The 25,963-nt window shown below is 44.9% G+C and overlaps 1 protein-coding gene across 1 annotated transcript in view; it reads right to left on the bottom strand.

Moving 5' to 3' along the window:
• The window catches only part of LOC136639870 (leukemia inhibitory factor receptor-like), a 93,610-nt gene that overhangs the window by 39,684 nt on the left and 27,963 nt on the right, over positions 1 to 25,963 (bottom strand). The window contains exons 2-6 of the mRNA XM_066614466.1: positions 15,982 to 16,135; positions 8,125 to 8,248; positions 6,466 to 6,614; positions 3,428 to 3,591; positions 1,538 to 1,712 (exon numbers count right to left, since the gene is read on the bottom strand). Coding sequence (XP_066470563.1) covers positions 1,538 to 1,712; positions 3,428 to 3,591; positions 6,466 to 6,614; positions 8,125 to 8,248; positions 15,982 to 16,063 — 694 coding nt within the window. The 5' untranslated portion in view covers positions 16,064 to 16,135. The remainder of the gene's footprint in view (positions 1 to 1,537; positions 1,713 to 3,427; positions 3,592 to 6,465; positions 6,615 to 8,124; positions 8,249 to 15,981; positions 16,136 to 25,963) is intronic.

Here is a 25,963-nt window from a genome sequence, read left to right on the forward strand (position 1 = left end):
TAAGAACATAAGAACAGCCCCACTGGATCAGGCCATAGGCCCATCTAGTCCAGCTTCCTGCATCTCACAGCGGCCCACCAAATGCCCCAGGGAGCACACCAGATAACAAGAGACCTCATCCTGGTGCTCTCCCCTACATCTGGCATTCTGACTTAACCCATTCCTAGTCATGAAGTAAAAGTGAGGAACGAACCACTTTGTCTGGGAAGGAGTCCTAAAAGACTAGAGACATTAATACTAAAGGTGCCATACATTTAAGGTCCATATTGGAAAAATCAGCACCTGGAAAAAACCTTTGTGAGGAAATACCCCTAATGTTGGCATAATCCATCTCATAAACATTCATACTTCTAGTGATGGAGAAGGTAGTTTGCCTGGTTGCATCAAAATGCATTTGCCAGACCACCTAAAAGTTCACAACAATCCCTAGAAAACAATGTACTGTAGTAATTAAGAACTGTGGTTCCCAAACTTTTTTGACTGGTGGCTCCCCTGACCTACTAAGGCCATTGACCACAGCTCCCCATTAGGGCTTCAGTCTACACATTCTACAGATTGGACTGCATTATTAGCAGATTTTATATCTGTAGATTTGACTCAGTGTGGGTCCGCCAAATCTGCAATGGGGGCTGAACTGGACCCACCTAATGTGCCTGAAATTGCACTCCACAGACAAATCCAGAGGGTGTTCTGAGGGTCAGAGAGGCAAAGGGTGGCCTTCTTGACCTTCAGAATGCCTTCTAAGACATTCTGAAGACCTTAGAACATCACTTCCAATTTTTGGAAGTGATGTTTTAAGGTCTTCTAGAGACCACAGAAAGCATTCTGAGGGACAGGGAGGCCTCCCCAGCACTTAGAATACCCTCTGGACATAACAGGAGCACAGCTCCAGTCGCCTTCAAGGAGTTTGGATGCCTGACCAGTGGATTTCATTATTCATGGGTTTAGGCATCTGTAGCAGTTCCAGGAATGGAACCCCTGTAGATGCCAAGGCACAACTGTATAGGGTAGCGGGATTTTCATAAGGATTCCGTGGTTCCCCTGGCTGGTTTCCATGGCTCTCTGGGAAACCATGGCTCACAGTTTGGGAACCACTGCTTAGGAGTATGAGGTAGGAAGTCTCTGGCTCATTTCAGCCAGCCACCGAGTCAGAAGACCAGCTCCTGCATGCCATCCCTGCTTTCCTCCCATCTGCAATATAATGGCTAATCGTTCTATAGACACATTAGTATTATTGTGATTAACACTGTGCATTTACACGTACATCCCAGTTTTCATCCATCCCAGAACCCAACACAACATACATAGGGTTTCCAGATAGTCTCTTTCAGAGAATCCCTGGACCTGCTTAGCTTCATCAAGGGCTTTCAGGTGAGACCCTAGATATTATCACTTGCTCTCAACATTCTGCCGTCATATACACAAGCAACCTTACTTTACAGGACCCTTCATTCACTCAGCACTTCACCACTACACTCTAGCAATGTTGATCTCCAATCTGTGCTCATGTGCGACTTGTGCCCCAGCATTGCTGTACCAGAAATATTAGCAAATTGGCTCCATTCACTCCACTCCTTATTCCCAGGAAAGTCTCTCTCGTGAAGGAAAGAGCGAATCCTGACATAGTGCGTGGTACACTCAAAAGGAATGTCGGACGTCCAGTTCCAATGGAGGACAGTGTCAACAGCCATCAATTGTGAATGATAGGTCTTCTAAAATTGAAAAAGTAAAGTTACTTAAAAAAAAAAAAGCCAAACACATTTTTGAAAGGGATGGTCTGCAAATTGAATATCTCACACATGACAATCAATTAAAGAGTTACAACCATCCGGCCAGTGATGAATCGTATATGTGATGGCCACCGCTGGTCAGGAGGCCACCCCCCCCCAGCCTCCGAAGCTGAGAAGAGATCTGCTCCCCTCACCTCCAAAAGCTTTTCTGAGTGAGATCAGAAATGCTTCCAGAGGCAAGGGGAGCACAGCAGCTTCAGAGACTTGGGGGGTGTGGCTTCCTGACCAGCGGCAGCCGTCACATAAACGATCCGTCGTTGTCCAGAAGGTCATTAAGGGGCGCACACTGTACTGATATTTCTGCGAGGCTCAGAATGCCCCAATGAGATGTGATTTCTGATTTCCTGGAGGAAACCAGAAGTTGCATCTCTCGCACGATTCCGGTATTCTGTGCCTCTGGGAGGTTCAAAAAAGCCTCCAGAGGAGAGGGGAGTAGAGCTTCCCTCGCCTTCAGAGGCTTTGCATAGTGTCAAGCCCTGCTTGACAACAGGGATACCAGTCGACATTCTTGTTGTTAAGTGGTGCACGACTGTATTACAAATGTTTTAAGTAAAATGTATATAATACATTCAAATGATACAATTTACACTGTTGACATGGTTCCCCTGCTTTACCAGGGGAGGGAGGCACCAGATGGCCAGCACCCAGACTGGGCGGCCACAGCAGCAGTAGCGGCCAACCGTAGCCCCAGCAGCCTCTGAGTGTGATGAAACCCCAGAGTTGCTGTAGGTGGAGTCCCAAGCCCGCTCAGTGAGCCACAAAGGGGTGGAGCAGCCCAACCTACAGGCTTTTGAGGAAGAACACTGGTGGGTTGCAGCCGGAATGCACATGCCTTGCCATACCAAGCCTGCGGTGGGGAGAAGGCCACAGCTCTGCCTCTCTGAGCCATGGAGGGGAAAGAACTGGGGCTGTGCAACCCTGTGCCAGCGTCAGAGGCTCCCACCTCAGCTGGAGGGGCAATGACCTAGCCCACTGCAACATGGGCAGCTAGCAGCTGGCCCAACCCGGCCCCAGGCAGGACAACGAAGCCAGGAAGAGCCGGGTGGGCCCTCGGCCAGCCAGGCAGGAATGCATGAGCCTCCTGGAGGCCCCCTGGCCCATGTGGTGGAGGAGGCAGCCTTGGACAGGAGCCTGGCCCTTCCCAGGGGCAGCTCTACAGACGACAGCCTCTGTGCTTCATCTGGCACACGGGGAGGAAAAGGAGCTGAAGCAGACCAAAGAGAAGGGGGCCTGAGTGACCAGCCTTATGTCCCTCCCAGGGAGGAAGGTGCAGAGCCTGAAGAGGCTGGTCCTCAGAATAAAACACATCTGGGCCAAGGATGAAGGGCGGATGTGGCTAGGCTGCTGGCTGGAGAAGAAGCTGTCCAGCCCATGAACCTCTGTTGACAGGGGGTGTGAGAACCCCCCAGGCAGTGGGGAGAAGTGATGTGACCCCTCTCCCCACAACCCTGCTGAGGCTGCTGTGCTGCCAGTTCTGGGTCCAGACCCCGAGGTGCCCCACCACTGCCTCTTGTGAATGAACGGGTTCTCCCCCAAGACCCACAACTCTATTTCTTCAAAAGCTTCCTTTTAAAAAAAATTGATCTACTTCTGTTAAATTTGGGGTGGATAAAAATCACCAAACAACAACAACTTACTTGTGCCACTTCTTCCATAGGGTCTTTACGCAGAATCTGGATTTCCCAAGTGGCACTCAGCTTCTGTGGAAAGACTGCACCACCATCTTTCCACTCCAGAAACAATGTGTTTGTTGAAAAGTCAGGAGTCAAACTATAAATATGCGGAGTGGGGGGAACAAATGCTTGGAAGAAAAAAAAGAAGAGGCAGAACCTGATTCAGAACAGCTTGGGATCAATTCTGGCAACCATTATCTAACTGCTGTCTCTTTTTACTTTGAATGTATACCCCACGATCACCACAGACTGGAATTTTATAAATCTATATATTTCTTGATAGGAGTGCATCAGTTTACTCAGTTGCTCTTTTCACATCTCAAGAATACCTTCCCTTTGGACAAACCAAATGGAAATAGGTATTATCAAAAGTAAAGACAATGTTCTGTAGCTCACTTAAAGTCTAATCCTATGCTCATCTACTCAGAAGTAAGTTCCATTAGAGTAAATGGAGCTTACTCCCAAGTAAGTGTGGATGGGTTTGCAACCTTACAGCCCCATTCTAAGCTTTTCTAGCGCCCAGGGCTCCAGCAGCACCAAAATGACAATTGCCGAATTCAGTGGGGCCAGGGAAGCAGCCGCAGGTCTCCTTGAGGCAAGGGAACAAACATTCCCTTACCCTGTGTCAACCACAGCAGCCGGAACGGATCTACTTGGATCTGCCCCCGCCTTTGAGCAACTTCACTTCAGTGAAAAGTTAAACCAATGTTTGAAATCTATGGACTAAAATTGTGCTCCAAAATGACGCATTTGAGTTTATTTATTGGACTTATAAACTGCCTTTCTCCCCAAAGGGCACCCAATCCACACCACCTGATTCCACATGGATCTGCTCTGAGCACCTTAAGGTGGGGCAACAGCATCTAAGTCAGGCGTTTATAACAAGTACCTTGGGGGGAAAAATGACACTATTGCACACATGACTGTCACAAAGCCAGCTGAAAAGAGCTGTATGTTCCATGCTGAATTTGGCTGCTTCTAGCTACATAGAGGCCAACTTGTAATGCGAGATGAGGTGCTTTTGTGGAAGTTTCTGGACTGGCTGAATTCCAAGGACAAGCTTTATTTCTAATCCATCTCCAATCTCTATATTCTCCAACCAAGTGCTCACCCTTCCATTTCTCTGATTAAAAATTAGCAAGAGAACTTCATAGAAATATTCCAAAGGAGACTATATTTCGTCTCAGCAACATGATTTATATAGACACAGTTGGTGCCATGCTACAAAATAATACAGTATAAAATATAAAAACCTTACCAATCACTTCTCTAGTCTCTTTCTGCTATGTATGAGCGTATGTGCAGAGAAAGAACCATAAGACAGCTAAGTTTAAGCTTTTACTTCCTGGCACAAGAGATAGGCTTTTGAATAAATGCATTTTCAGGATGGAAGGAAAAAGCCCCGAGTAGAGTTCTGCACTCACAGGAACCGTACCATAAATATACAAGCTCACATCCAGAGAGGACAGTACAATGTACGTGTGTCTTCCATGAAAGCTCAGGTCAGTGCTTTCCCTGTAGTAGTTTCTCTGGTGTAGAATCCTCCTTTCAGAGATGCCCATCAGGCAATTATTTCTTGATACCTTTACACAAGTTTTTTAAAAAACCCGAACAGCCTTGTTTCACTAGGCCTTTAGGGGGACCAGATGTGGCCCATGACATGCCTCTATCCGGCCCACGGCCAGCCTCTTGTCCCCTGAAAGCCTCTGACCCACTCAACTGAACATGACCAGAGTTGTGCTCTGGTTGTGTCTGGAGGGTGTTCTGGGGCCAGAGAGATTGAATGAATGAACCCATTCATTCATTCATTCATTCATTCATTCATTCACTCGTCTAAGTTCCATCTCTAATTTATTTATTTAAATTTTTTATTTCAATTTTTTTTCCGGCCTGCAACACCACGCCAGATATTCAATGAGGCCCTCTGGCCAAAAGGTTTGGAGATTGCTTCACTAGAGTGTGCAGCCTGGCCACCACCACATCGGTTCTATGTGACAGTGGACACCAGTGGACATCCAAAGGCATGGCTAAGTCCATGCAGAGGGTGGGGGGGGGATGGGGAGGCAATGGGAAAGAGGACAGATTGGGACTGGGAAGAGGACAGTTTTGGCAGCAGCACATAACAAAACATAACCCCCTTCCCAGCATCAATCTGCCTTCCCAAGTCCACATAGACTCGCACCAGTAATATCGATTACCCTGAGACAAAGGAACAAATGTTCTCTTGTCTCAAAGAGGCCTCCAGAGGGCAAAACTTTCCCACGTTGGCATCACTGCATCAGCTCACATGGAGAGCTACTATGGACTGGGCACCTCTCTTTTTAGGACTGGTATTATACTGCAGTGCACAACTGTATCACTAGATACTAATAACCAATTATTGATATTGCACCACCAGTGCACAGAGGGAGAGAGAGCATGATTGACTGCCTGCAAGTCAACATGACCTGCTGAAATCTGTCACCAAAGATCCTGCCCAGCCTCCCACAAAACAGCTTCTTCAGGGGCACAGGCAGGCCCAGAAGTCTGAAAGGAAGAGGCAACTAGCCACAGGGCCTAGGAGAGGGGGGGAGTAAAGGGGGTAATTTGTAACCGGGCCCTGGGTCAAAAGGAGGGCCCAGGAGCCAAAGGAGGGGGCCCAGAAATTTCCTGAGACCTTACGTTTTCCTCAGTCTTGTTGCCCCTTGTTGCCCACACAGGATGCTGGGGAACACTACCAGAAGTGGGGATGCTGGGGAGACTACTGATGCCACATGGGTTGGTAGACTTGGGTTCCAAAGACTTTTCCATCTGTCACTACCCTCCACCCTATTTCGCCCCTCCCTGCCCCTATTCTGCTCTCCTGTCACAACCCTCCCCTGCTCTGTTTCACCCCTCCCCCTCTGTAAAGGGGCCCAAAAGCAACTTTGTACCACTTGATAAAATTCCTCTCAGAGACCCTGACTAGCCATGCCCAAGATTCATGACATACTGAAGGAAGAACAATCTCTGCATATACTTACAGATATCCATATCACTGAGCTTGAATGTGTTTTCAGCAATTACTTTTCCAGAATTCAAGGTGAACACTTTTATGGTAAAAGGGTCAAACAACATGAGTGGAAAATCTGCCACTTTATCAGCGGTTTCTGAACAATTGCCAGTGGAAGAGCTGAGGAAAAGAAACACACACTGGTGAAGACGGTCACAGGGGACTGCAGCAAAGCATTTTCAAAAGTGTAAAATGGAACAGAAATATTGATCCTACAGGCATTGGGTTGGTTCAGACAATACCTTACAAATCTGCCTAGTCCCACCCTCCCACATTTACACACTCATATCCTGCCCCCAATCACGCAATTACGGAGGGCACATAGAGGGTGGAAGGCAGGACATTCAACCTTTCGAAGGATGCAATCCAAATGCACCCTCGGGCCGATGCAAGTCCCTTGCGCCAGTCCAGGAGTGTCGCAAAAGTGCCATAAAGCACTTTTGCGCCACTCAACAGGAAGATAGACTGGCGCATGGGTATAAACAACTTGGGGATACTCTTGGATCTGGTCTTGCATTCAGATTACCAAGTGATGGCAGCAGGCCAGGAGCTATTGTTTCCAGTTTCAGTTGCTGCACTAGCTGCACACACTCTTTGATGGCCAGGACCTTGCCCCAGTAATCCATGGCAAGGTGCTTGGTGTGATACTGCCTCTGAAGATGGTCCAAGAACTACAGTTTGCCAAAAATCAATGGAAGTAGGCCAAAGGAACCATGTTGCACTGCTTCTAAAAGTTCTACAGAGGTTGTCCATTTGTTGCTGGGTCTAGTTCAAGGTGTCAGAGTGCTACTCAACACAGACTCCGGGCATCTGAAAGAACATCTCCAATACAGTGGGCCAACGTTTCCATGGGGGGTTGGACTCCATGTGGATACCAAAAAATGTGGGTGCTCCAGTCCACAAATAAAATGGCGTAAAATTGTATGAACCATGTTGAATTGCATAATATTAATTGCGTAACTCATGAACAAAAAAGTGCTGGAGAGAGATTGGTGAAATGGCAGGAGGCTACAGCAAGGTATGTGGTATTCCACCCCCAAATACATTTTCAATTCATGGTTCTTTAAATTCACGTATACAGGACCCGCAAATACAGCTGGCCCACTCTATATCATGCCTCACATTTCAGGATCTCCTAAGGAAGACGTACTGCAAGTGTTTCTGCCATCTGACATACGGCAGGTGGCTTTAAATCTAGAATGGACTTGACAGTGATGTGCCCCAGTCATGAGCTCTCATTCTGAGAACATTTGCATAACTTTCTCCTGGCCGATTTCCATCATGAAATACGTAAAGACAACAAAGAGGTTTTATCTGAACTTGGTTTTATTCTTAATACTTGTTGGTTCCAATTCACACCTGAATCCAATTCAGATTATGACAGATCACGGAGAGCCTTTAGGCAGTTCTCTATTCTCAGCATTTTTAATCACCCCAAGTTCCTTTGCTGAAGCATGGTCTGGAAATTTAATAACTTTGGGGCCCCAGCTGCCATTTATACATTAGAAACTGGTGTTTTCAAGTAGATATGTACTGGTCCCATTCCAAAGCAGTACAGACAGGATCATGATCATGAATGATGTCATAGCTATAGGATAGATTTCATAAGAAACTGCACAGAAACTGTTACCTGAAAGTGGGACAAAATCTATATGTAATTCCAAGGCTGGTTGCAGAGGCAGTAGTCCAGGTACAGATAACTGTCTTTAAATCGTGTGTTATACATTTCAAGTTCTGAGGTATATGTGAAGAATCTGAAAATTACAACATTAATATTATTAAAAACAACAACATAAAGTTGTGCTTTGAAACAGGCAAAATTCAGAATTTAAAAAATATATAAACAATCCATTTTCCACATATTTTGTAGCACACGCAAACAAACTTGAAGGCAAGGAGAGTCTGAAATGTGAACACTTGCCGCAGCACAGCCATAAGAACATAAGAACAGCCCCACTGGATCAGGCCATAGGCCCATCTAGTCCAGCTTCCTGTATCTCACAGCGGACCACCAAATGCCCCAGGGAGCACACCTAATAATAAGAGACCTCATCCTGGTGCCCTCCCCTGCATTGGCATTCTGACATAGCCCATTTCTAAAATCAGGAAGTTGCACATACCCATCATGGCTTGTAACCCGTAATGGATTTTTCCTCCAGAAACTTGTCCAATTCCCTTTTAAAGGCGTCCAGGCCAGACGCTGTCACCATATCCTGTGGCAAGGAGTTCCACAGACCAACCACACGCTGAGTAAAGAAATATTTTCTTTTGTCTGTTCTAACTCTCCCAACACTCAATTTTAGTGGATGTCCCCTGGTTCTGGTGTTATGTGAGAGTGTAAAGAGCCTCTCTCTATCCACTCTGTCCATCCCCTGCATAATTTTGTACGTCTCAATCAAGCATTGTGAGCATAGCTGCACCACAGATTACACTGCAATAGTCATCCTGGCCCATGGGAATTGTAGTTCTCTGGGGGTTGCTGGCGATCTCCAACAGAAACCTCAGTGCTCTCACTGCGCTACAACTGTCCAAATTATTTTGGGAAATCGCAAAAGTTGAGTTGTTCTAAAGTGAATATAAAAATTTTTCATTATTTCACACCCTTAAAATCATAATTACAGAAGGAACTCAATTTGGGGATGGTGGACATTAAAAAATAAACAAACTACCTTCTTAAAGAATACAGCATTGAGATCATTTTTTTAAAATGCTTGCCAGAGATCTTTAAGAAGTTAATGCTAAATTATATAATGAACTACTTAATTTAATTACAGGACAACCTTACGTATGTCTAAAGAGTTAACACACTATATAGAACAGTAGTTTCCAAACTGTGAGTCCAGGAGTCCCAGTGAGTCATGACCCCATTTTTGTTGGGATGTGAAACTGAAAGGGCAGAGTAGGCTATGTGCATCAAAGATTACACAAGCTGCTTGGGGGGGGGGGAGGCACTGCTGCCCAGTCACCATTATTATAGCCAAATCCCTTGGCATTTATAAATCAGGCAACAACTTCTAGGGTCTCTTTAAAAGTTTGGCAACCACGGATATAGTAGAACCCCAAGAGTCACTGTTTTGATCGCATCATAACTTGCAGATGTCACAAGCCAACTTAGGATGCTTCCCTTCTACAGTGGCATGAGCAGCTAACACTGTTAAAATAACAACAACAACAACAAATACTATTTGTGTAGCACTTTCTGAATGTGCAAAATACTTCCCATGTATACCAATGTTACTCTTAGAACAGCCTTGTAAAGTAAGTTTTATTATCTTCACATTGCAGCTGGGGACCTGAGTGGGCGTAGCTTCCACTTACTGAGAATTCATGGCAAAGACTAGATTCAACCTGGGAAGTCCCAATACAATTTAGTCTCATAGGCACCGTACTGCGCCAACTCCATACCTCTCCATACAGTGTAGCAAAAAGCACTGCGCACTTTACTTCCAAATCAACCAACCAGCTGCTCAAAGGTTGCAAGTCTTAGCAATCAACAGTCCAGAGGTCTTTTAAGGTTAGTAGGAGAAGAACAGCAAGAGCGACACTAGCACAGTAATCCAAAAACAGGCGTAAGGGCAGCAAGGCTATCCTGGCACTGAAGCCTCGATCGCTAGAGTTCAAAGCCTTTTTATTAAAATGCTGCGTATGTTGCATCACTATTTTGAACAACACAGTTATCCTTAGGAATAGTCTAGGTCTCAAACCCAAACAACATCAGAAGATAATGCTAAACCACATCTTCGTAGTATTACACCACAAGCCACAAAGTACTGAGATTATGTACTACTATTTAAAAAAAGCAACAACATAGGAAGTATTTTTATTATCTGCTTCCGGTGAACTCAGCTGAGAACAGTGTGCCACAAAATGCAGCAAGTTTCTTTTTAAGTAAACCCCCTCCTCCATCAGCATGCAAGCCGACGTTCCCAGTGGCTAGAGGGGATGCAAAGCACTACGTTTTACAGGGAGCCTCACCGCAGCAAGCAAGGGATCCCACGCAGCATCCCCTCAGAGCCATTCGGGTGGGGGGAAGCAAAACAGAGGCATATGCTTAGTGCTTTGCACCCCCTCTAGCTACACCACTGCAGGTGCCAGAGAGCCAACACTCCCAACTCTGGGAATGATTAGCATGCATATTCATGCACACCTTTCACTGCTGCCACCTTTGCCTTGAAGTTGGACAAATCCCTTCTGCACAACAATGAGAAGGGCTAGACCCTACAACTGGCTCTGCTGTCACAGTCTATGAATGTCCCTAAGGAAGGAGTAACCCCAGGATCAGTAGCCACTTCATATGCTTTGAGAACATGGGCCAGAGCAGTATTGTCGTCATTCTACGGTCAAGATAGGTGCAGGAGCATAGGGGATTGTGTTGCACATCCTGCGACTCAATTTTTGTTGGGAGGATCAAGAATGGTGTGATCCAGCAAGAGCACTCACTAAGGAATACTAAAAGGCCCATGGGGAGTCTTCCAGGCAAGTCTGGGACAGATGTTGCTAATGGAAGGAGCATAACAACTGCCGTCGCATTTTGCTGCAGCAAGGCCAAAAACAAACAGCATCAGGTCAGCCTTGTAAGCAATGGAAAGAGAAAAAAATTATGCATTGCACTAGGCACAAATAGTGCAAGAAAAAAAATCCAAACAGCTGAAAAAAAAAACAGATATACCCACTGGGCAAGTTCAGGGGATCAATGCTTGTTGTTGGGGGATACACAGCAGAAATGAGCTGTTGTTTTCATGTTCTGCTCATGGATTTCTCTGGTGTACAGGAACAGGGAATGAGATAGAGGTTGCTGAACTAGAAAGCCATACAGGTCTATTTTTGCATCTGGAGAGGGGGCAATAAAGGTTAAGTAGGGAGAATTTGCTCAATTAACCATGCAGTTGCTATTAGCTAGGATCACTAAATGAAAGGCTAGTTGCCTTCCTGCCAACGCACAAGACCCAGAACAGAACAGGCACTTGAGTAAGGAAGAACCTGGATTCTGAAAATGGGATAACAGCCCTGAGTTCCTTATGTTGTTTTAAGGGAACAGCTTGTAAAAGAGATTTTTTTTTTTTTACCATCAAAACTCTTGGTTTTATGCATGGACAAACTAAAGACAATAAACTGACCAAAACCCGCATGAGAAAACAGATAAGGCTTTTAATCAAGCTACAGCTCTAACTAACACTGACACCAGGTAAAACATCAGATCCATTTCTCCACCCAAACTAGAGAGCAGATCAGCAATACTATTACAAGACAATCCAATGTTGTAAATCTTTTTTACGAGCCTGGCCCTATTCAGGACTGAGGCTCTTGCAGCAGCACCCTTGTGGCTTGCTTGCTCAGTTAAAGTGGCATCTTACGGAAAATAAGGAAGTGCAACAGCCCTGCCCCACAGTCACAAAACCTCAGCCCACCTCTCTGCTGCACTTTATCCCACAGACCAGGAGTAAAATGGATTATTCAAACTGCCTTTAGGATATGCCTGAGGGGCCTTGGCCAACACATAAGGATGGTTTCCCAGAGGATAAAGACAGCCCATGAAACTAGACGACTTTGTGACAGTCAAAAGAAATACTGAAATAAAGTTAAAAACTGTTTTATTCAATTTTTTAAAAGAAGTTAGTTTTTTTACAGTGCATTTCTAACTCCCCACATGGCAATACAGAAGCATCAACACGGCACCCACAGTATCCTGTGGGGGCTTTTCAACCTCCGGGTACCAACTTGGAGTAAGCAAACATTTGTTCCCTTGCTCCGGGATAGGCCTGTGCTGTGTCTCCAGGTCTACTCACACCTGCACCAGAAAGTTACCTGGAGCAAGTCCACATGGACTCAGGTCAGGAGATTGTGGCCTAGAACCAGTGGCGTAGCTAATGATCATGTAGCCCGGTGCCAAGCTCAAAATGTTGCCCCGGAAGTGATGTCACAACCGGAAGTAATGTCACACCCAGGTTTTTTAAAAAGTGAAGATTGGGAGGAACCCATGTCCTCCCCCAGCAGCTCACCACCTACTTGCTCTGTTGCCTCCCCCAGTCAGTAGCATAGCTAAGGCATCTATCTACAACCTGGGGTCAAAGAACATTTTGTAGCCCTCTGCATGACAAAATCAAATTTAATTAAATAAATAAAAAGTTATTGGTTCCATGCTGTATCATAACAACAACTCATTGGCACTCAGAACTTACAGTCTCATAGGCCAGTTTGGAGTTAAGCAAATCCACTTTTTGTTCCACAAGGCAGTTGTGTTTTCATTTTCTGGTTAATTGGCCTTAACTTTCAATAGAAACCAGATATTCCTGTGCAGTTTGTTTCATTGCATTATGCATTAAATTACCTTTCCAATAATATATAACATGATGGTATTATTGATACATACCAAGATTTTCACAATTTTGGTCACTAGTGTCAAGCTCAGCTTTTTGCCCCCCTAAAGCTTGATGCCCGGTGCAACTGCTATCCCCTGCACCCCCTTAGCTAGGCCACTGTCTGGAACTGGTTTAGAATTCAACTGACACTGCTGTAGACAAACTTGTTCCCTTCCCAATCCCAATCCTCTCTCCTGCCCACCCCCATTCCTGTCCTGTTCAACCCACCCCTGCCTCTCTGTCACCTCCTGTGTGCACTTACATGTGCGAGTGGGTGCCCAGTGGCTGCTGGCGTGCAGAGCCAGCTACCTGAGGCCAGGCCATGCGCCCCAGATGTTTCCTTTTGCAACAGACAAAAAGCGCCTTCCAGTGGATTAGGCGCCAGTAGGATTGGACCAATAAATAAGTTTCTTTTATGCTCTTGAGGACAGCTGCCTGCTCTGTGCAGTACATCACTACTCAGCCCATCGACCTAACATCATAATCTGGGCAGACAGCTGAATGAAAGTATTTGGTTTATGACACCTCGTAAAACGCTTCATTCTTTTTAACACAGATAGAAGCCTGGCTATAATACTAGCAGCCAATCTTTACTTGCGCTGAATAATTTTCATACTAGTATGACTAAAAACCCAATACAACCTAAAATGAGAACCCCAGAAAAGTCCATTCCATTCAACTCCTCGGTTTTTATATAACTGCAAGTAGAAATAAAATATTGTAATAGATATTTCAGAGGGTTTATGATTACTCCATGTTGTAAAAGCAAACTTTTCTAGTTTTTCTTCATCCTACTATATTTAAACTGGCTAGGTCTATCAAAGGCAACCCACAATAGCTTATCAGCCCAATACTGAGCTGCCCGGTGCGCAGGGCTTCAGAGACGCTGAAAATGGCTGCAACTGCATCCATTATGCCCCAGGCAGCCCCCACCACTTCATCGGACCTTCATTCCCTACCCCTGGGTAAAGCGAGTAGCCCTGCAATGGGGTTACTCAATTCTACGATGACCTGAAGGTCAGCATAGAATTCAGAGCCTCCGTGTCAGGTGGACAGCCCAACACTGAGGCTCAGGATCTAGTGGAGCAAAGCTCCATCAGTCCAGCCTCCCTCCTGCCCTGCTCCCTCCCCCTGGCACACCTCCTCTCTGCCCTCTCCCCAGCCTTCGCCCACCTCACCCCAGAACACCTTTTCCCCACATCCCTCCCACACCACCACCTACCTCTCTCCTGCCCAGTGGTCCATGCGACTGCAAAGCAGTGAAATTCTGGCCAGCCAGCACTGGGCTGGTACTGGTGCTAGATCCTGCAAACATGCTTTACGGCACGTTTGCAACAGTGCATGCTGGAGTTGAGCCAGCACTCTTTAGGTTTGGGCCCTTAATATCCATAGTCAGGGGCAGCATCTCTCTGAATATCAGGCACTGGGGTAAAATGGAAAAGGTTGCCTTCACGCCCTGCATATGAGCTTCTTAGTGGCCAGCCAAGGCTGGACAGAGAACACTAGACTAGAGGGGCATCTGGTCTGATCTAGCAAGACAGCTCTTAATAGGAAGGGGTCTGATTTGGATAGTCTGCTATAAAGAAGATTGTGATCTGTGCCCAGGAAAGCCTGTGCAAGTTTTAAATCCAGTACTCTGTCTGAACTGGAAGCCAGAGTTCTCTAAATTGTAGCTTTTGTTAATGTCATTTTTGTTAATGAGACTGTTGGGAGCTCAAAAGAACAAGCCAAGAGAAAGTAAAAGGCTCCCTCTAATTTATAGCTGACCACATCACTAGATTGTAAAAATAATCCATGGCACCACAATGAGTCACTAGCAATTACACAGCCTCTCCACAAAGACTGCAATATGTGCAATGCAGTCAGACCAGCCTTTCAGCAGGGAGACCTGAGCCACTCATCATGCCAAGCTGAACTGAACTCTTCCTCCAGGAATTCAGATGTCCTTGATGCCCGAGGGCACAGAAATCCTGGCAGCTACATTGGACACCTGAGAACACAGGTGGAAGAGATCCTTCCATACAGAGCCAACTAGGCAAACTGTGAAGGATCACCTGGGACAGGGCCAACAGTGGCACCAAATCTGCAGAACTGTCTCCCTGGGGACATTTGCTCTGCTTGCGTGGAAGCAGCAAGCAAGGACTCTGCCTTTTCAGAGGGGCTTTGCTCTGCTATTTCTGGATTCTGTTTTGCTACAGCACTTGAACATAGGAAACAGCCTTATGGTTCATCTAGCAGCAGCTCTCCAGGGTCTCAGAGCAGGCCTCCCTGGAGATGACAAGGATGGAAGGTGGGACTTTCTGTATGCAAAGCAGTTGGTCTACCACCAAGCTACAGCCCTTCCCCAGAGTGCTGCTGTATTCATTAATTTTCATATATATTTGGATTTGAAATGTGTCAGATGTTCTGGAGACCTTTTGTATTCGAATAAAAGGAAGAGCTGAACAAATATTTACAATATATGAGCGCTGAAAGACTGCCAGCAGGAGACAGGGCCATGCTCGTAGGAGGGGAAAGGGAAGGGGAGAGGTGGGATAAGATAGAAGGGAGTGGAGAGAGGAAGGGAGAGAAATTGCGAGGCACTGAGAAGATGGAGGAGAAATCTGGAGAGAGATCAGAGAGGAGCACAGCAGATTGGGAAGTATGGAGGCGAGAGGGGAGTAAAAGGAAGGAAGGAACATGGAAAAGAGCTGGAAGGCCAGGAGAGAGCCAGAGGAGAGAGAGAAGAAGCATGAGGTACAGACTGCAGAAAGAGGCATGGAAGACAGGAGGGGGAAGCAGAAGAGAAAAAGTCATGAGAAAGAAAGAAGCCAGAAGTGGGAAGACAAAATTTGAGGGAAACCAAGCAAGAGTGGAGGCTGGAAGCCAAACACACAGGTGGTGGGACAGAGCAGATGGAGAGGGCAGGAGAGAATCTTGGGGGTTTCATTTATTTTATTCATTTCTAACCAGCCTCCAAATGTCTGCAGCAGCTTCTGGAAAGACCATCGTTGAACATTCATGCACTAATATACATATCCAGTTCACAAGAACACATTGAACCGCACGTAGTGCAGACACAAAATGGGAGAGGGAGCGGGCAAAGAAACTACAGGAACAGATAGTAAGAGATATCACTTTGCACTAACCTGTGTCTTGGCTATGGACCAAGTTCGGCAAATACAGATGTGCTACTGCCAAGAGACAGTAGAGAAGTTGGTTAATCCACATTCTTTTACAATTGACTGCAAAGAACTGGTCACCTCAAGCAGGAAAGGGCATCATCCTTCACAAAGACCGGCTCTAAGAACAGAAAAGAAAAAGAGTGCCAATGTTCAAATAATGTTATGTTATATTGTTGGGAAATATATGAAAACACCAGGGGACCAGCATTTGTGGATACAGAGCTGTGGAGGATTTTATACAGTAATACCTCTCATTATGAGGACAACCCATTCTGGAAAGAGCGGTGCTGCAAAGGCTTGAAAAGCCAAATTTTTAAAACGGCACTGTAGAATAGTTCATTAATCTAACAGGCAGGAAATGGGAATTGATTAACCCAGAAGGCACAGTCCCATTGGCTAGAATAACTGTCAATCATCCCGGGAGAAAGTGTGCTGTAACTAATCAGCACTAAAAGAAGCAATGTTATGGGACAGATTACAGTCCTCTCTCTACTTTAGCCGTATTGTACTGTCATCTTTATACAGCCCCAAGGAGTCAGCTTCTGGCTGAAAGACTTGAGAGAAGATGGCAGAAATAACTGACAAAATCTGTTCATTATTGTCAAAGAGACTTCAAGTACTGATGTGCAAAGCAGCTGCAGAGAAAATCAGTGCTAATTTGAGACAGGCTGATGCCACACTGGAAATAATTAATGTTTTAGAAAGTAGCAAACATTTTCATCGAAAGTATTTTGTTCTTTTGTCACGTCTGCTGGTTTAAAGCAGAAAACAAAAACTTGAACTGGAAAAAGAATCAGAAAGATAAACGCCAACTCAAAAAACACCAAAGTACATCAGCAGGGCGAGATGATAGACTTACAATTGGCTACCGGCTTGGCATATTAATTGCACTAGCAGTTCAAACAAGAGATAGTGAGAGGGGAAAAATGAGCAAATAGATTTTATTTATATATTTTCTACATTTTTATACTCCCCGTCTTCCAAGGAGTTCAGAGTGGTGTACATGGTTCCTCCCCTCCTTTGGTCCTCACAACAACCCTGTGAGGTAGATGAGGTTGAGAGTGAGTGACCGGCCCAAGGAAGCTTCATGGCCAAGGAAGGATTTTAACCTGCATCTTCCAGGTCTACATCCATCTCCTTAACCACTACGCCATCCTGGATTGACAAAAGAGTAGCCACAAGGGCAGCAGCAGATGAAAGCGAGAGCCTTCTGACCTCTGCCATGAAGGGGAACACAGACATTGCCTAAAGAGTCCTCTAATTTTCCTTAAAAGGTGCTGAGCACTTCCCAAGCCCCTCTCTTTCAATGGAAGTTCTTCCTTTTGTCGTTTCACTGAAACTGCAACGGTTCCAGCAAGGAGAACACAGTCATTTGTCATGTCTGAAACTCTGTGGTGGATTCAGTATATTTGTTGGCATCGATGTTGATTTATCATTTTCTCCAGAGGGAAGAGATTTTAATAGGGAACATAAGAAGCTGCCTCAATCTCTTGGATGTAGTTTCATTGAGTCCACTATGGTCTACTGTGCCTGGCCACGGCTCTTGGCGTCTCAGGGATGGGTCCTTCCCAGCCTTGCCTCCAGAGATTCTTTTAGCCAGAAACGTGACAGGCTGATCTTGGAGAGCACACTTCACATGCAACGAGTCCCACAAGTCCTTTTTCTAAACAATTCAAAAACCAGTGACTGGTTCTCATTAAAACAACACAGACTTGCCATTATCACATTTGCGTTGATCATCTCAAGATGGTACTACAGCAGATATACTTGGTCTCTATGAACAACTGGTATTTTCTTCTACCTCTCCACCAGCAGAGCTGATGATTTGTGGTTGGCACTTCTCAACCAAAATATTTCCTTGCCATTAGCTGAGTCAACTGTTAGTTTTCAAAAGTCAGCTGAGGACTGGAGAAACATGCTATTTTTAAGAACAATGACTTAATAAAAATTATTTGTCAGTCTCTCTGGAATAAGAAATTCCCATTTGGCTGCATTCATTTTCAACAATGCAGCAAAACGGAAACTGTGCTTCTGACTGCACAGCACAGTTCAGCTGCTGGTCAGGTTCTGCCAGCAAAGAGGTGGAGCAAAACAGCTGGAGTAGATCTGAGGAGTCCCGTTGGGAATCATGTGGCAGCCAGGAGGTAAGGTACATATTTCTGTTTTTGCCTCTCCCAACTGGTCTGGTACCCCAACAGAACACTGGATGCAGCTGATGCTGCACTGGGGGCCCTGAAACCAGCACACCATTGCTGGATAGGATTGGGCTCTTACCCCCAGGTATATGTGTACAGGATTGCAGCTTACAGTATTTTCACATGGTACATTTGGATCATACGGGGTTTCTCCAAAAATCAGCAAGACCTCAACCCATGTCAAGAAATGATTCATCCTAATTTTTCCCAATTTAATAGTTTTTTTAAAATGTACGAAGTGCGCACGAGTCACTCAAAGGTACTTGAAAAGAAGTCTATCACAATATCACTGAATCGCACTCATAACCAATTCACACAACCATGAGGACTGGCATACGATGCAATCATAGATCAAGTCTGAACCATCTAACCTAGCATTGCCTTCTCTAACTGACAGTGACTCTCCAAGGTCTCATGCAGAAGTCCTTCCCACCCAGTCTATCCACCAACAATACCTTTGGCATGTGTGCAAGATCAAAGGTACAGCCATCATCTGCTCTGCAAACCATGGTGCTGACTAACCTACCAGCAGGTCAGTCTGGATAAACTACTACCTTCAGTGTAGTTTAGAGGAGGGATCATAGCTCAGTGGCAGCGCACCTGCTTTGCCTGTAGAATGCCCCAGGTTCAATCGCCATCATCTCCATGTAAAGACCAGGACCAGAAATGCTGGAGAGCTGCAGCCATTTGGTATCACTAATATTTAGATAGATGGTCTGGCACAGTAAAAGACAGTTTCCTTTGACACCGTAAAGCAGGGGTCTCCAAAGCCCAGCCCGGGGGCCAGATGTGGCCCGTGGCAAGCCTATCGCCTTAAAGCCTCTGGCCCACTTGGCCAAACATGACAGGAACTATGCTCCAGATGTGTCTGGAGGGTGTTCTAACGGCCAGAGAGGTTGAATGAATGAGCCCATTCATTCATTTATTCACTCATCTAAGTTCCATCTCTAATTTATTTATATAAATTTTATATTTAAATTTTTTTTCCAGCCCTCAACACAGTGCCAGGTATCTGATGCAGCCCTCTGGCCAAAAAGTTTGCAAACCCCTGCTGTAAAGGAAAAGCTTTGCTAAAGTGCAGCCAGAGCATGTGTCCCCTTACCTCAAAGCAGTCTTTTTAAGTCGGAAGAGAACGGGAGAAAACCCTCAGTTGAACCAGGATTGTTTGGCTGTCACCTAAGAGCTGTCCCAGCTGCTTCTCCATGCAAACTGCAAGAGGCCAGGACAGGCACCTGGGATGGTACAGTTATAATGGAGGGAAGAAGGGCAAGCAAGAAGGGGGCAGTGCGAAGTGAAGAAAGGATGGGAGGGTGTAGCTTGCAATGGAGCTGTTTTCTTCAGAAAAACCACTGATGCTTATCCCATTTATGATCAGGTATGCAAGAGTGTTTTGAAATTCCTAGGCGCCAACAACATTTTCAAAGGTGAGGATCAAGTTTTTTTGACACCTGGTTTTCTCTTTACAGTCTAGCGCCTTTTGGCTGAGAATTTGTGCGTGGCAGCTGGAGTCCACACTTCCCATCAGAGAGTCAGCAGGCAACCTTTGTCATTTAAAAATTACATCACTTTCTGTAATGTTTATTGCCGATGGGGGAAGGTAAGCTTATAAAACCAGGTTCTTTAATGTTTTCTCCCACCCATGAATAATAGCATGCAATTACAATACATGATCCTTCAAGCAGTATGATCTACGACTCACTGAAGAATAGACAAGACAAGGCAAGAGAGAAATAAATCTCCATTACACTGGTGTTTGTAACAGATTGCAATGGATATGCTTCCAGCATATTTAAGTTAAATGGCCCCAGTATGGTATGCTTAAACAAGGGCCTCGCTCAGTTAGGAACTGAAAGAGAAATTGCTCAAAACAAATAAATAATCCGGTGTTACTGTTTACACTTTAAAGTGCTTGCCTACACAGGCAGCATGAGCACAGTGGAGATCTGCTTCACCACACGCTTAGGGTGTAATTCGACTCTCATCACTTTGCACCATCTAATCCACTTCTAGCAGCTTAACAGTACACAGCAAACACAGGCTGACTTACAAACTAGGCAACGGGATTAACAATCAGAAACTGCGATGCAACCAAACATCATCCAAACACAGTTCAGAAATTGGAGGTGGAAGTCCGTAATGCTTGTCTCCAATGCAAAATAAACGCTACAACTCAAAAGTTCTTCTGCAGCTCAGTTTTGAAGTTGAGCTGTAAAGAAACCTAGTGAGAATTGTGGACAGTGACCACAGTTACAGCATTAACAAGAGTGTGCTGGCAAACCACATTCCCATGAACTTATAGATTCCCCCCTTTCTCCAGTGGAGAACACTAACAGAAGAGGCAAATGCTCTCCCCAGGGGCAGAATATCCACATAATCTGAAATGCTGGAATCCCATAGATCAGTGGTTCCCAAACTTTTTAGCAGCAGGACCCACTTTTTAAAGCAACCCTCTACCAGGATCACCAAGGAGCCCAATCCTATGCATGTCTACTCAGAAGTAAGTCCCATTACAGTCAATGGGGCTTACTCCCATGAAAGTGTGGATAGGATTGTAGCCTAAGTTTACGAGACTTTTTTAAAAAGCATATTTAGAAAGAAATATTTATTTACTTACAAGTTCTAAATTCTCTCTTTTGAAGCTGAGCTCTTTTGCAGAGCAATTATCAGCTACCTTGCAAACTGCAGGAGCTGAGCTCTTTACAGTGTAATTAGCAGCTATCACATTTTTGAGAATAGCCTCAGGGCTTGAGGCAATCAGTTTCCATCACCAGTGTCTTCATTGGGAGCTTTGCAGTGCTAAACAACCCACCAGAAATCAGGTCACGACCCACCAGTGGGTCTCAAACTGTGGTTGAGAACCACTGTGGCACAGATTATGTCCATTATTACAGCTTCGTCTGAATAGGGCTTCTATTGCCGTGAACCAAAATGCAAAAAGGGGTAACTGGCTCAATACCAGAGGTTCACTCATCTGGTACTCAGCTTCCAATTATGTGATTGATGCTTTAAACTCCTGCTTTCTATCCTGTGGTGGGCATTCTGTTTGTCAAAATGTTTTCCAATTAAAAACACAACTCTAAACTTCTTTTTAAACTTGAGGGGAAAATAAAGTATACTCCTTTTCAGAGAGCTGTACTGCAAGCAAAGGCCTTTGACGTTATTCTGCCCGCAACATATCTAACCCAGTTCCAAACCAGTTCAAAGAGCATGAGCCAGTTCTTGAACCATGTGTTAAAATGAGTGCCTGAGCCACAGAGCTCAAACACCACCAGTGAATCTCAGCCCACATTTTTAAAGGCTTGTCTCTTTCACTTTGGTGTTTTGTTCCAAGTTCCATGCTTGTGAAGTCGGACTGTGGAATCTACACAGCTATTCACGAGCACTTGGGATTAGTCAGGAAAAAATGACTAAATAAGATACACAAATTACAACGATCATTTGGTGGTGCTGCCCCCATACAATCACCACTCAATAAGTTAACTCTGGGGAACGCAGAATTTGTCATGGCCCAGTCGAGAACAGCACACGATGACGGGATGCTGATGAAAGTTTGAGGCAATTTTTACCTCAGCCCTTACTCATGCAGCTTTTAAATGCTAGTACAGAGCGAAAGATGAAAATGATGAGCTGAGGGGACAATGAGCAACCACACACAATGCAAAGTACAGAGGAGCAAACCAGCAATCATTTTTCGCAGCTGAACCAGGCAACAAAGTTTACATTTTTGTCATGTCCTTGTTATCTATACTAGGGCTGCACATTCCTCAGGGAGGTGATTAGGGAGCCGCATTTAAATCAATATTTATAGATGGCTATGTTGGAAACCTAGGGCAAGGGAGGTCACGGAGAGGGTTCACAAGAGCCTCTTTTTGAAAAAGCTGGAAACCCAAAGCACACAAGTCTAGTCTGCTGGTTGTGGCTTCTCCCTGGCTGCGGCAAAATTGTTTACCACAAATCACTGCAGCCATCTTCTCTTGCTGCTACAAAATGGCAGCTTTTGTTTGTGGCAAATGAGTCACTTACCGAAGGAACAACCGCGGCTGGGAACATCTTCTTCCCCTCCGTCAACCAGTTCAGCCGCAGACAGTCTAGAGCAGTGGTTCTCACATGTTTAGCACTAAGACCCACTTTTTAGAATGAGAATCTGTGGGGACCCACCAGAAGTGATGTCGTGACTGGAGGTGACATCATCAAGCAGAAATTTTTTTAACAATCCTAGGCTGCAACCCTACCAGGAGTAAGTCCCATTTACTATCATTGTTAAAAGCATATACAGTACATAGTAGCTTGTTAAAAGTACAGGTCTGTAACATGTCCCCAAATGCAGTCATATACCATGGTAGCATCAAGTTTAATATATTAAAAATAAACTATTGAAATGAATGGGGACCCACCTGAAATTGGCTTGCGACCCACCTGGTGGGTCCTGACCCACAGTTTGAGAAACACTGGTCTAGCGGATGCTTCCTGAGAAACTGTGTTCCAGAAAACACCAACCCATCACAGAAGAACACTTGCAGCCTTTTCTGGTTCCCAGGAAGGACAGAGAACTAGCTGGAGCCTCAACTGGAGCAGAAAAATGTTATGCATAGTTCTGATATTCTTCTTAGGGTTGTGTATGTACCCTGCAGAATAGTTATAGGCTCCAAAGGTCTCCTTGGGTAAGGGAACATTTGTTCCCTTGCTCTGTGGAAAGCCCTTGCCATCCCTTTGGGTCTACTTGGACCTGCACCATCTATTAGCTGGTGCAAGTCTGAGTGGACCAGAGTTGGGGGATCAAGATAAGGAAGGGGGATAGGATATTGGTGGTGATAGTGCTACCACCCCCCTTCCTGGTCTCAATCCACCATCCTCCCAGCCCTATCTCTACTATAATCCTCCCTCTCCCTGCCTCCCTCCCACCAACACCTCCCTCCCACCACCACCCCACTCCCTCCCACCACCTCCCACCACAGCAAGACCCAGTTACTTGCTGTGTGCCCAGGCTGCACTGAATGGCATGTCCTGTTTATGAATACTCATTCTGGTAGCATAAATTCCATTTAGGATTGGACCACAAGACTGTGAAGCATGTGACTTGAAACGGTCAAGGGATTTGCAATTCAAAACAAAGGCATGATCCTGGAAGACTGACCTGACCAAGGTCATTATCAGTGGCAACTTCTAGCCCACTTTTTCACTTTCACAAAAATGCTCAAGGTCACTCACTACACTTTCTAACATGAGACCCATGGAAGAAAGATGTCATTACTGAAACACACCAACAGCTTAGTAATAGTCACAAACCCAGGAGGTCAAATGCCTGCTTAACAAGAAAGTAAAAAAATAAAATCACCAGAAGGTCATTCAGGAGAAAACCAGGTGGATCTCCACTGACAGGGGGACTCCACAGTCAGGACACAGTTACAGAAAATATAAGAACATAAGAACAGCCCCACTGGATCAGGCCATAGGCCCATCTAGTCCAGCTTCCTGTATCTCACAGCAGCCCACCAAATGCCCCAGAATGTGAATACTAACACATTCTAGAACTCTCAGAGGTGCATCTAAAGAGAACACGCACTAAGGCCATTACTCAACAGTAGGTTGGGGTTGCTGTTGTTAATGTTACCCAAAGAAGCTGAGGTTTCCATTAACGTACAAGAAAACATGCGCATTAAGTGAACTCAAACCCAAGATGCTATCAGGTTCTATAAGAGAATGCTGCATCCAATGCAAGGGAGGGGTGGGAAATGTACCCTATGACATCATATAGAATTGCACACAGATACACATACACAAGACATTATTTTAGCAGGAAAAGGAACGTACCCAAGGGATGCAAGGATCATATTTCACATCCTGCTCTCATTGCCATTATAAAAAGCTTCCAAAAATTCCCCCTAATTAGAAGCCTATGCCAGGAGAAGTGCACAGTTCTGGGAAACCAATGCAAAACTGCCAATTTGGCTGACAGCGAAGATACAGAAATAGATGAATTTATTTTCTTAAGAGCAAACTGTGCTGACCTACAGCTTTCAGCTCCTGACTTCTGCGCTTATCGCATCCATTTTGTTCATGCTCTAAATTGTCAGGACGATGCATTGCTCAGACCATTCATTCCATAGACTGAAAATCTTTGCCATTCAAAGGTAGGATTTTCCTCTCCCTTCTCTTCTTTTGCAACATGACAACGTTCGAAATCCAGTGTAACTACTTGAGGACAGGCAGGAAGCACATTTAGTTCTTGAACTGATCCAAAAAATATTCCATACAATGCACATATGGGGCTACCCTCTAAAACAGTTCGGAAACTGCAATGCAGCAGCTCATGTTGTTAGAGGCTAGACCAGTGTTTCTCAAACTGTGGGTCAGGACGTACTAGGTGGCTCATGAGCCAATTTCAGGTGGGTCCCCATTCATTTCAATATTTTATTTTTAATATATTAGACTTCATGCTCCCATGGTTTGTGACTGCATTTGGGGAAATGTTACAGACCTGTACTTTTAGCAAGCCACTATGCACCACAGATACTCGCCCATAAGTCGATCCCACAGATAAGTCGAGGGCAGGTTTTGAGTCAACAATCATGGAATTTTCTGTGACCCTCAGATAAGTCAGGGGTTAAACTTAGGGGGGTGTCTATAGTTTTGTCTGATTTTATTCGAGGCCAGATCCTGAAAAATAACCCACCACTAATTGTTACCTAAGAACTGTAGTCTCTAATTTATTAAAAATATAGTAAAACATCATAAGATACATTTTTATTCTTTTTAAATTCTGGTCTTCATCACCTTTCTGTAAGCACTATCAGAGTAAGTGCACTGTAAACAACATACCAGTAAAACAGTTGTTCCCAACCACTGTACTCCCAGCGACCACTCAACAGGACCTTTAGAGGTACTTGAAAAAGAATGGAATAATGGTAGAAAAAGGCAGGTCATGCTCCAGAATGCCTTGCAAGACATCTAGCAAGACATCTGTGAAAGCCCCACCAATAGCTAGTTTTTGGTCATCAATTCATGTATGAACCAGTGATTGAAAACCAGCACAGTAAAAAAGCTGAAACATAATATGGAAAGTGATCAATCACCCAGAATTTCTCAGCACACTTCTGGTGCAAAACAGTGCAAAGGCAGAGTCTTCTGTACTTCAAACAGATAAAAAGAGAAAACACTGTGATAAATACATGAAGTCTGGGCTTTCATACAGAGAAGATGCAAGCTTGTATTATTACAAACATTTTGCTAATATGAAGAGTACAATTTATGGAAACGGGCTGCCGAGGGATATGCAAGTGAAAAAGTTTGGGAACCACTGCAGGAGAACCATGAATCAAATGCACCTTTAAGATGTCTGGTGTGTTAAGCCAGAAGCTCTACGTACAACATACAACCCATAACACTTAACTGGGAGTGTGCAATTCAATTCACACCAGAGAGATGCAGCTGCATATATTTGAAACCCTTTTTACTCAGAAGTAGACCCACTGCTTTCTATGGGTGTTATTTTTAAGTAAGGGTGCACTGAATTGTAGCCTGCTTCAAATGGAAAGGAGGATTCCCATCCTGGTGTTTCAAAAAACAGACCTGCTTTGCAAGCATTTGCAAAGCAGAACCAGGCTGCAGCAGAAGGAAGGAAAATAAAAGGTTAACAAATTGCTTCTAAGGAACTGTGCCTGCCTGCTGCTTGAGAAACTTGGCTTCTGCCTGTCTGCCACTTGAGAAGCAAAACTGTTCAGAGTTGAAAGGCTTTGCCTTCTGATTGACCC

This window comes from Tiliqua scincoides, chromosome 2 (genome assembly GCF_035046505.1).
Source record: "Tiliqua scincoides isolate rTilSci1 chromosome 2, rTilSci1.hap2, whole genome shotgun sequence".
Lineage (NCBI taxonomy): Eukaryota > Metazoa > Chordata > Lepidosauria > Squamata > Scincidae > Tiliqua > Tiliqua scincoides.